Raw genomic sequence first — 12,413 nt, 5'->3', positions numbered from 1 at the left:
TTTTGTTTCATAGCTCAGACTCAGAGGCAATCTTATTGGGCCTAGGTAGGCCTGTGGACTTTTGTCCTAGCCCATCTTCTCTACAAGAAAAGTTGAAAATTTCGGTAATAGTTTCAATTTCACTAAGACTAGGGCTGGGCTTTTAAACCGAACCGAAACCGAAGAAAAAAAACCGAACCGAACCGAACCGAAAATTTGAAAATAACCGAATGGATACTAAATTTGATAACCGAAATAACTGTAACCGAATCGGTACCAAACCGAAATATTTCGGGTAACCGAAATACCCGAAATACCCGAAATACAATTATATTTTCGAAATAATTAGTTATTTATTGACCAAATAATCAAAAATACTTGAAAAAACTATAAAAATAGTAAAAATATTCAAAAATAACCGAAAAATATCTAAAATATTCGAAAATACTCAAAAATAACCGAAATATCCGAAAATATCCTAAGCAAAATAACCGAATGGATACTAAATTTTAAAACCGAAAGAACCGGAACCAAACCGAAACCGAACCGAAATTTCAAAATATCCGAATGGATACTAAATTTTAAAACCGAAAGAACCAAAAACTGAATGGACCCAACCGATAACCGAACGGATAACCGAAAGCCCATGTCTAACTAAGACCATACACAACGGTCTATTTTTTGTGTGGGTGTGACTATTAAAATATACACAAATAAGAGAATAGTAAGTTTGGAGTTGGTATTCGAGTGTTAGTTTACACTCGATTGTGAGGGATATGTGTCTTTGTTTTGTTGGTTCCGATTTTTTGACATAGAAAAATCACCACTCACACCCATACTCCCACATTATTTTTTAATAAATCACCACTCACCACTCACACCCTTATATTATTTTATTAATAAATCACTACTCACATCCATACTTCCACATGCACCATTATGAATGCTCTAATACATTGCTTTAGCTATCTAGTATCCACTATCTACCAAATTAAAGTGATGTTTTGATTTCCGCGACTGTAAAAAGAACATGCCCACTTAAACAACTCGGACATGTGTCATTCAATTTTGTTTACTATAACAAAACTTATTTTTTTTAATAAACTAAAATGAATTAGTGTTAATTTATCGAGTAAATTCAAAGATAGGTTAATTTATATTTTATATATCTATCTTATTATATATTGACTAACTAACTCAAATTTTAATTTATATCTTAGAGAATAATTGTTAAAAAAAATTACTATAAGCAATTCTATCTCGATTAAATTCAAAAAAGTAATGATTGGTAAAAAGGAAAAAAACCGGAAAAAATCGCCTATCTATTTTTTTTAGCCGTTTAATACCTGTGTTTTCAAATTTAGAATAAAAATACCTCATTTAATTTCTATTGCCTTTTAAAACTATCGTTTTTTTAAACTTGGTAATTTCGAACCCGATACTTAACAGTCGTTACTGGACGTAACGGAATTATTTAACAGCGTTAAATTTTAACCAAGAAAAAACTCGAAAAAACCGTCATCTATTTTTTGTTTTGGCCGTTTAATACATGTGTTTTTAATTTTGGAATTAAAATACCTCATTTAATTTCGTTTTTTAAAACTTGGTAATTTCGAACCCGAGACTTAACAGTCGTTACTGGACGTAACAGAATTATTTAACCGCGTTAAATTTTAACCTCACGTGTTTATATAAATATATACAAACTGCTCACTACACATTATTAGAATGTCAATGTGGCTTGGTGGTAGCGTGTCTTTTTGTAAACCACCAGATCCGAGTTCGAATCTCAAACCTGTTTTTTTTTCCCTTTGTTCTGCACTTCGAATAACTTCCCATCAGTACAAAGTTAAGACTCGAAATGCAAACAAAAGATGAATCATAGAGAGATTTCAACAAATCGATCTAGAGCTGAGTTAATGATTCTGCAATTAGATCTACCATTGAAGAAAAACAACAACTAGATCGACATCAATCAGATCAGATCTATACATAAACGGGATGAATCACGCAAAAACCCATTATCAAAAAGAGATTCGAGTGAAGAAGAGAAAGAGAGAGACGAGTTTGCATCATCGGAGATCTGAGAGGAAGAAGGCGTCGTCACTACCAGCGAAGAAGACAAAGAACATAAAAAGAAATTTTTTTTAAAAAAATGAGGTTGAAGTCTTGAAGAGTCGAACCCAGCTCCTGAGGTTTACAAAACTAACATTCAACCACCAGGCCACATTAACTATCACATAAATTTTTGCAAACAGATAATAAATATTTCGTTGACAAAAAAAAAAGATAATAAATATTTATATAAATATGTGAGGTTAAAATTTAACGCTGTTAAATAATTCCGTTACGCCCAGTAATGACTGCTAAGTTTCGGGTTCGAAATTACCAAGTTTTAAAAAACGATAGTTTTAAAAAGCAATCGAAATTAAATGAGGTATTTTAATTCCAAAATTAAAAACACAGGTATTAAACGGCCAAAAAAAATAGATGACGATTTTTTCGGGGTTTTTTTCGGTTAAATTTAACGATGTTAAATAATTCCGTTACGCCCAGTAACGACTGTTAAGTCTCGAGTTCGAAATTACCAAATTTAAAAAAATGATAGTTTTAAAAGGCAATCGAAATTAAATGAGATATTTTTTATTCCAAATTTAAAAACACAGGTATTCAACGACCCAAAAAAAAATAGATGGCGGTTTTTTCGGGTTTTTTACCTTGGTAAAAATATCATAGAGTTTTCTTGGAGGCTAAATAGTAAATACCAAAATACACGTATCTTATACAAAACTAATTTTCATAATTATTTTTAAAAAATAAGTAAATACCAAAATATACTTATTTTTTATTTATTTTTTAACTCACCAAAATATACTTATTTTATACCGAAATAACGATTTCTATTTTTATTAAAATGAAAGTTAATTGCAAAAGCTTTTATTAAAAATATATAGTACTCTAAGGTAATTCTTCAAGAGTTTTTAAGTTTTTATACCCAAAAAAAACGTCGCTTTACTCAACTACAAAATCAGCAATAACCACACAAATCAATAATCAAAATAAAAGCCCATCGAAACTTAAAAGATTTACCATTTGCTTACCTTATCCAAATCTGCTCCCACTGACTCTTCCTTCAATCTTCTCCTCTGTAATCTCTTCACAATCCCAAAAAAATCTCACAATCGTTTTTTTTGCTTCTCTCTTTCAATGGACACCTCTCTCTCCCACCACGGATCTCTCTCCTTTCTCCCGTCGCGCCGCAATTCCGTTAAACAAAACCGCGGCGGCGATTGCGTTTTTCTCCCCTCGCGTCGTAAGGTCCGGTACGATTCGTTGGTGGTGGTTGCGGCTACGTCTTCGGGACAGAGCATCGACGCGCCTCTGGTTCCACGCTCGGCTCAGGGAAGGTTTCTAAGTACCGTCTTGGTGAAAAAGCGGCAGCTCTTTCACTTCGCCGTCGCTGATTTGCTTAAACAGCTTGCCGATGATAAGGAAGCTTCCTTATCTCGTATGTTCCTTAGTTCTGGTTCCGATGAAGCTTCTCTACACAGGTTCCTTTAACCACAATTACTAGTGTTTGTTGTCATTGTGGAATCGCCAAATTGTAGGAAACAAAAATCTGTAGAATAGTTAAGAAACATTGGATTCTTTGATTTTAGTTTACAAGTTTTTGTTGCCACTATGGAATTGCCTAATTGTAGAAAAAAATTTCTTGAATCTTTGGTTATATGATTTTAGTCAGTAATCCAGAAATTATGCTAATCAATGGTTTACAAGTGTTTGTTACCACTATGGAATCGCCTAATTGTAGGACAAAAATGTCTTTAGAAATGTATATTTCTGTGATTTTAGTCGTTAATCTTTGCATAAGAACGGATCAATGAATGTTAAATCGATTCCACGTATATTCGTCAGTGAATTCCGCTAATTTCCAGAGACTTTTATCATATGATTTTGACGAATTCAGCTTTGGTCGGTTCGATGTTCCAGTTACTTCCGTTTTGCAGTTCATAATTTGGCGCTGATTTCAATCAAATGTTTTGCAGAAGGATAGCTCAACTTAAGGAGAGTGATTGCCAAACAGCAATTGAAGACATAATGTACATGTTGATCTTGTACAAATTCTCAGAGATAAGAGTGCCTCTTGTTCCAAAGCTTCCCAGTTGCATTTACAACGGAAGACTCGAGATCTCGCCTTCAAAAGACTGGGAACTGGAGTCAATCCATAGCTTTGACGTTCTTGAACTCATCAAAGAACACAGTAACGCAGTCATCAGTTTACGAGTGAATTCGAGTTTGACTGACGATTGTGCAACAACGGAGATAGATAAGAATCATCTCAGTAAAGTATACACAGCATCGGTCTTGTATGGATACTTCTTGAAATCCGCTTCTCTTAGACACCAACTCGAATGCTCATTATCACAACACCATGGAAGTTTCACCAAGCAACTGAGACATTACATTTCTGAGTTCGATCCCAAGATATTGCAGAGATGCGCAAAGCCAAGGTCACATGAAGCAAAAAGCCTGATAGAGAAGCAGAGCTTAGCTCTTTTCGGTCCTGAGGAAAGCAGCAAAGAGAGCATTGTGACATCGTTTTCTGACCTGAAGAGGCTGCTTCTTGAGGCTGTGGCATTTGGTACGTTTCTATGGGACACAGAGGAGTATGTAGATGGCGCGTTTAAGCTCAAGGAGAATGAGAATGCAGAGGAAGAAGAAAATAGCAGTGTATGAAGTATGAACCAGTTTGCTAGAAGAAAACTTGAATATCTTTTTGGTGGACATTGCATATAATATATAGAGAGACGAAAGATTAAAACAGGGTCAATAGCTATATGAAATTATTTTTGTCTAAGTAAATTATATGTATAGTGTATTCGTGTATAATGGATGATTAATAGAGAGATTGGTTTTGTCATTTGTTTTGTTGTTGTAGTATCCTCTCTCTTCCTATTTGTCCATGAATATATTGCAATTTCAGAGGAAAAGAAAAATGAATACAGTATATTGCAATTTCAGAGGAAAAGAAAATAGTGAAAAAAACTTTTATTCTGGATGTCACTCATATTTAACCAGTTTCTCATCTCTTCAATTTGCTGAACACAAGTGGACGTGACTAAGTGTTTCACTTGTGGACGCATTTTTGTGGAATGGAAAATAAACAGAGAAGAAAATGAGTGAATTTGTGCAAAGGTAAAAATCGGAATAAACAAAAATCAAGCGTTATCAATAACCTTCAATTTTAAAAAAAAATTACAAGAAAACCAGTTAGTTACAGAGTTTATATGCGTGTGATAACGCCATTGATTTTTGGAGAGGAAAAAAAAACGAAATGACAGTTATTAAATGTTCTGTTGTAGAAGTAACATTTACGCGGCCACAGAAAGAAGAAGAAGACTTGTATTAAATGCAAACTGACGGACTGTCTTCGATTCTCTTAATTTTGAATCTATAACGTAACTTGTTGGGCGAAATTTTGAAATCTTAAACTACTAACCAAATAGAATAGACATCCAATAAATAGGCACGCAGTTGTGCTGCAAAAAAATATACATGTAAACACATATATGAAACTTTAAAAATAATTATAGGCTCCGATTGGTGAAAAAAAAAAGAACAATAGGAACAGGAAAAAAAAGGAATGAAAAGGAACAAAAAGGAAATGAAAATGATCAAAACCAGGAACCAAAAGGAACATAAGAATTGAACAAATGATTATGGTAAATGGTAACCAAAAAATTGAACAAATATTTAACATAATAATTATTAAAAATTATGTATTTTATTTAGTTTATAAATTTTATTTAAAATTAATGTTTTATTTTAATTGAAACGAAATATAGTATAAATTCAAATATTTTATTTTAAATTAATATAAATTTCACTTGAAAGCATTTATTTATTTATTTTAGTATAAATACTAATTTAAAACAAAGTCATAAGATTCATTTAAACTAAAGTTTTGATAAAAGTTTTTTTATACATTAATATATAATAAAAATATAGGAATTATTTATTTATAAAAATGTAAATATTATCAAAAAAGCTATTTTAAAATTATTTAAAATTAAAATTATTTAAAAATTAAAAACGAATTTTAAATTTTTGTTCCTTGTTGTTCCTCTACAATTTTGGGGAGGAACAATTTTGTTCTATCATTCTTTTTTTTTTGAGGAATGAAGAGGAAAAATGTAGGACCCACATGTATGAAAATGGAACAAAGATTCCTTATAAATGGTAAAAAAAAATGAGGAACAAAAAGAACATGACATTCCTACTCATTCTTTTCCTCAAAATTGGTTACCAATCGGATCCATAGTTTTAATTTATTGGATCTATGTATACATGCAAATATATATATATATATAGTGTTATTAACATTTCTATACATGTAAACATGTACATTAAACATTACTAACATTTGTATGCATATAAACATATATATATAGAGCGTTATTAACATTTATATACATGTAAACACATATATTGGCGTTATTAACATTTATATACATGTAAAAGCGTATATAGAACGTTATTAATATTTGTATACTTATATGTACGCTACAAACATTATTACAACCACTGTATCCCAAACAGTTGAACAGAACAAATGAATAGTGCATTGTAATTGGACACTAAAATATCATTGCATGGAATCATAAATTTTGTATTTTCGATAGATTTTTACCCGGTTTCATCGAGTTTTCACCAGATTTCTTCGAATTATCACCGGATATCGTCGAATTGTCATCCCATTTTTCATCTAATTTTGTTAAATTGTCATTGGAACTTAAAAAAATTCATAATAATATCAACACTATTAGTGTTGGATTTGAAGTATTGGTTAACTCTATCCTAGCAAATTCTTCTCTGTCCTTAAATAATTGAGAAAGCAGCTCTGAATTGTTTATGGTCTTACAAAATAGATATCTCTTTTTTAATCGGATATTTGATCAACGCCGGCATACGAATTTACAAGATATATACATAAATCTATAAAGTTTTTGGGACATCCATGCACAACATATTGATCTCGTGAACAACAAATAGAGAGGCACGTAAGGTTATTTTTGGCAAAAAGAGGAGATAAAATTATCATTGTCTTTGGTCTTCAAAATATAATACCGAAAATTTAATTTGATTATGATCGGCTGTCTCCCAGCTGATTATCTCAAAGAAAATATGGAGAAGAACCAACAAAATTTATTTGTAAATGTATACATTACATTTGAATGAAATTTTGTGAAAAATTATTAAACCTAACAAAATAAATTAACTTTAGCAAAATTATTTTGAATTGACAATAATAAAAATATTCAGAAAAGAGAAATTAAAAGAATAGAAAGGAAAACTAACCAGGGTAATTTTCCAAAAAAAAAAAATAAATAAGGTTTTTTTCAAAATTGAAGATTTGTTATTGGTCTCCGAAAAATCAAATTGAGATGTTAAATGTGCTACTATATGGACATTCTTATTAGTAATCATGGAAGACTTTTGTGTCAAGAACCAGATTTTTATTGTTTTTCTCGCTGAACGTAATTTTATTAATAAGATATATAGTATCACAAAGGATAACCAACTATAAGATAACAAAAAAACTAACAAAACATAAACATAAACATCACCAATAAATTGAGAAAAACAAAGAAAATCCAAAGGCGATATTAAAGCTGGGCATTCGAGTACGTGGATCGGGTTCAGGTAAAATCCGATCGGATACGAATCCTTCGGATAAAAGTTTATGACCCAATAGAGTAAATCAAAAATATCGGTTCGATTTCGGTTTGGATTTAACTATTCAGAACTGCTAAATACCCGAAAAAATCGGGTATCCTTTGGGTTCGGGTATTTTATACCGTTTATACCCAAATATCACTAAGATATTGATAAATTTAAAATGATATTGATCTTTTTCTTTCTTTAATAAGATTTTATATATTGACACTTCGATTAGCATTTGAATTAAGAATTACTTTATGCAAGAATTCAGACAATCTCCAACGCATCTTCAATTCCTTTAACAACTTCAATAAATTCGGTTTGTTGACATATTTTCTCAACATAAAAGAAAATAATATTACCTGGTATTGAAAAAATGTTTTCTGTTTGTTGGACAATATAAACAACAAAATAGTCACACATTATACATATGTAGTTTTTGTTTACCATAAGCGGAAGAATCCCCGTATTTTACGCTAACTTTTTAGGTTGAATTGACACTAATAAGTAAAAGTTTGAATTATTCGTAAAAGATTCATACTCGAAGTGATAAGCTGTTACAAGATTGTTATTTGACTCATACGATTTGGATAAGTGCAAAAAATACTAGTTACCCCAATTTTCTTAACTATTGATTGATAGAATTTTATTTAAGTTTAAGATTTCTATTTGCAGGCAAAACATAAAAGATAAAGGTTTTTCTATACAAAACAAATTGGCAAGATGTTTAGGTATTAATATGAAAATGATATAAATTTATATTTAGAATACTAAAAGACATAAAATTTGTTTATATATAGTATTGTAAGGCATATGTACTAAAAGACATATGTATTTATACATGACTATAAAACTATCAACCAAACTTACAAAAGTATTAAAGGCTTATCTTTTATATATGTATTAATATATATATATACCTTTTTGGATTATCAATATATTTTTTGTATTATAAAATAACTTATAAAATATTTTGCGTTATGTCATTTTCAACTGAAATAATCAATTCACAAATGAATATAGTAATTATGTTTTCAGTTAATACTCCATTTGTTTCACAAAAAGTGTCATTTTACCATTTTTCACACAAATTAAGAAAAACATCTAAATTTCTCTTTTACCTTTTATTAATACATTAAGATAGTTTTTTTTAATTAATAATTTGAAAAAAGAGAGATAAAACTGAGATTCGATTTTAAAAATCTGCATTGAAAATACAAAACGACAATCTTTGTAAAAAAAAACCCACACTCTTGAAACAGAGGGAGTAATTTAAAATAAAAACTGTAAATTAAAGTTTATAGTTTCTTTGACTATCATTTATAAGTATGTTTGATAAAACATTAACTACTATGTAACATAAGTAAAAGCTCATATAAATATGCTACTCCTTGACTTTAAAACATCACAACCAAAACTCAAAACGATCAGCAAATATATTTTATATTTGTTTTAGTTAAAATATTGAAAATTTTATAGAAAATGAAGACAATTTTTTTCTTTCTAACTCTTGCAGTTTTGGTTTCATTATGTAAGTATATTCTTGGTCAATTAATATATATATATATATATAATATTGTTTATATTTTAATTAATAAGTTTTAAAAAACTCTTTATAGGTGCATCAAATATTATGACAAAATCTATTTCAGAAGGAAAAGCTCAGTTTTCTAGCCCTGCATTAAGCCCTGATATTGATTCAGCTGACGAACATATTGCACACTCTCTCAATGACATGAAAATTATGTTTTGCCAACGATGTGCATATCATTGTATTGAGAAAAAGAAGAATATATCTCATTGTGAAAATTCTATTTGTCGTTGTACATTGGAAGATATTTTGTAAGACATTATATTTTTAGAATAATATAAGAAATAATCTAAAGTTTAATAATTTACTATATTTATTTCCATGTTTTATTTTTCATTCTAATATAAGAAATAATTAAAGTTCTGCCTTTGAGTTCAAGTTGACCTGATCTTGCCGAGAGAAGAGGAAGAAGTTGAAGAAGATTGTGTCTCGCTCTGAATAGTGGTCTCAAGGAATTCGGTTGTGACTTGTTCCTACTTAGTGATTGTCTGCTTAATCTTTGTTTGTTGTGTCGTTGTGCATGTCAAAGACCCATCTTTCTTGCCTTTATTTTGACTTATAATTTTACTATGGATAATTTCTAACTCTTTGATAGTCCTCATCACTTCTTTTTGGTAAGTTTTCATGGACTGCTTTACCTATCGATAAAGAAAAAAATGGACCGTTATTATGAGTTAAAAAAGCTTTATATACGAAATTTTAAAAACTATCACAGAAAAATATACTAGCTAATTAGCTTGAAGATACGATAGCTTACTTGACTCAATATGGGCCTTTTGGGTCCATTTACTACTTTTTTCTTTTGATTTGAATTATTTAGTTTTCTGCTAAATTCATGTATGCTCTGCTTTACAAGAAAACCTGCATTTTGAAACTACAATTTGTGACCCTTTTATTGGTCAAAAATAATCGTGAACTTGTTGTGACTATTTTATGACTAATAAACAACTACACATGATGTCAATTCGAAAAAAAACGACAACACATATCAGTGGCAAACTCGTTGCAAAAATACGACGAAAAGTTATAATCAGCAAACTGTCTCATAGTTGAATGTTATAAGACTATTAGTCAATTATATCAATGTAGTAGCAAAATAATCGTAAATTGAGACGGCTTAGAGACGTCGTTTTTAGTTGGGAGTTTCAGTCACAAAAGCAGTCTCAAATTTGCTACGTATTTGTGACTTCAAAAGTTTGCACCATATCAAGTTTTTACTAACTAAATTGAGAGATCTTGTTTAAAATTCTATCATGAGTGATTGTAAAATCATATGTTCATTTTTTTTACTATGAAGTTTTAAAAGTCATGTGGTTTGTATTATAAAATAGCATCACAAAACGGTGACACTTTGCGATTATTTTGCTAATACAGTCAGTGTCGGAGGCACGTTAATGATTGTGGGTGCATTTGACACCATTAAAATTTTAAAAACGTTTTAATTACATTAAAATTTTAATATACATCAGTTTAGTTATGAAGCTTGAACCCAACTCAATTATTAGAACTCAACTCATTTGTAAGTTTGACACCATCAAACAATTTTCCTAGATCCACCACTGAATACAGTCACTTATTTGCGACTAGTTTGTGACAGCATTGCTACTAACACCTAAGATTGTGACGAATTAGCTTCTTTTAAACAACGCCTCACGATTTTATTTATATATTCAACCATATAGAATTGTAAAATATGTTAAGTTATTTGTTTCTACATTGATATGAACTACTTTAGACATTGAATCATTATAATACTAAACAGTTTTAGTTTCCAATGTTTACAAAACATCTTTGCAACTTACATAACATTTATAAGTGTTACATGTGATTTTCATGTAATGTTTGTGATTGTTTTATAATTTCTAAGTTTACTTACCATATCAAGCAAGTTTTTACTTATTACACTCAGAGATAGTGTTTAGAATTCTAATATGAGTGATTGTAAAATCATATGTACATTTTTGTGGCCCATAAGATTAAAATTTCATATGTATAAGTTTGTGATTCATAAAATATAGTCACAAAACAGTTACAATTTGCGACTACTTTACTACGGTCACATATTTGCAACTAATTTGCCACCACTTTGCTACTAACACATGGACATGTGACTGATTTGCTACCTTTTACAGGCTCCTTTCAATTTTAATAGAAATTTAATAATATAGAACTGTTAATACATTATGGTATACATTTCTACATATATTTAAAACTATTATCATTATAACAAAGAAAAAAAAATCAATATTGTAAATTTATGTTTATATCTTCTATAACATGTATTAAGTGTTACATGTGTTATTATAAAATGTTTGTGAAGGTTATATATCTTATAAAATTTCTTACATATCTTTGTTCTCTTTTTAAAGAGAGAATTTTACTTAAGAATTAGAATATGAATGATCATAGAGTCATATATTTCATTTTTTTTTTTTTACTATAAACAATCATATAGGTCTGTGACTAATTTTGATGCTATTTGAAATAATTAGCGGCAACTTATTCCCCCCCCATAAATTTCAAACTGAGGCTTTTTGGATATTTACAAGATAACCCCTCAAATTACTTTCCCTTTCTCTCCTTTCCCATTCTCTTTCAATCTATCTGTCTCGAACTCGATTTTTCATCTTCTCTTTCAATTTCAATATTCGCCGGCGACACAACCCCCACCTCCTCCAAAGTAGTTGAAAACAGATTTTGTTATCCGGAGAGTAGTAGTGGTGGTCGTGATGGAGGAAGATGAGCCAATTCGCGGCGGCGAGTCTGAGCCCGACCAGAGGAAATCTGGAACTCCGAGACTTTACATTAAAGAGCTTGTGATGCGAAACTTCAAATCATATGCTGGTGAACAACGCGTCGGTCCTTTCCACAAGGTTAGGGTTTTACGCTGATTAGATTTGGCTTTTCTCGAATTTCAAGCCTAGCTTCTATGTCAATTTCAGTATACTTTTCGAATTTCTGCTTTTCAATTGCTCTTGCGAATCACAATTGGTTAGGGATTTACTGAATTTGTTGAAATATCCAGAGTTTTTCTGCGGTGGTCGACCTGAAGGGTGCTTACCACTACCTTAGAATTCGCTGCACTGTCACTGTAAAACAACTTTTAGGTCGTTCTCCCCCC

The 12,413-nt window shown here is 30.4% G+C and overlaps 2 protein-coding genes across 3 annotated transcripts; both read left to right on the top strand.

Moving 5' to 3' along the window:
• Positions 1 to 3,063: 3,063 nt before the first annotated feature.
• Positions 3,064 to 4,917, top strand: LOC9299122 (UV-B-induced protein At3g17800, chloroplastic). Its single transcript, XM_002863002.2, has 2 exons — positions 3,064 to 3,530; positions 4,026 to 4,917. Exons 1-2 carry the CDS (start codon positions 3,187 to 3,189, stop codon positions 4,714 to 4,716), a joined length of 1,035 nt encoding a protein of 344 aa, XP_002863048.1. The 5' UTR covers positions 3,064 to 3,186; the 3' UTR covers positions 4,717 to 4,917.
• A 4,266-nt stretch (positions 4,918 to 9,183) lies between these two features.
• Positions 9,184 to 9,547, top strand: LOC9299121 (defensin-like protein 220). Of its 2 annotated transcripts, none has more exons than XM_002863001.1 (2): positions 9,184 to 9,232; positions 9,321 to 9,547. In XM_002863001.1, exons 1-2 carry the CDS (start codon positions 9,184 to 9,186, stop codon positions 9,545 to 9,547), a joined length of 276 nt encoding a protein of 91 aa, XP_002863047.1. The 2 variants fall into 2 exon arrangements, with proteins under 2 accessions (XP_002863047.1, XP_020874710.1); XM_021019051.1 differs by having other exon boundaries at positions 9,184 to 9,236; positions 9,301 to 9,547.
• The last annotated feature ends 2,866 nt before the right edge of the window (positions 9,548 to 12,413 follow it).

The sequence above is a fragment of the Arabidopsis lyrata genome, assembly GCF_000004255.2.
Source record: "Arabidopsis lyrata subsp. lyrata unplaced genomic scaffold ARALYscaffold_43, whole genome shotgun sequence".
In the NCBI taxonomy this organism is placed as follows: Eukaryota; Viridiplantae; Streptophyta; class Magnoliopsida; order Brassicales; family Brassicaceae; genus Arabidopsis; species Arabidopsis lyrata.
The sequence above is the reverse complement of the archived record's forward strand: the minus strand, read 5'-3'. Positions and strand labels throughout refer to the sequence as shown.

Bases quoted from the DNA above. Each gene is read 5' to 3' on its own strand.
- LOC9299122 (XM_002863002.2), top strand. From the start codon at position 3,187: ATGGACACCTCTCTCTCCCACCACGGATCTCTCTCCTTTCTCCCGTCG. The intron at 3,531-4,025 runs GTTCCTTTAACC...AATGTTTTGCAG, and splicing joins GATGAAGCTTCTCTACACAG to AAGGATAGCTCAACTTAAGG.
- LOC9299121 (XM_021019051.1), top strand. From the start codon at position 9,184: ATGAAGACAATTTTTTTCTTTCTAACTCTTGCAGTTTTGGTTTCATTA. The intron at 9,237-9,300 runs GTATATTCTTGG...TTAATTAATAAG, and splicing joins GTTTTGGTTTCATTATGTAA to TTTTAAAAAACTCTTTATAG.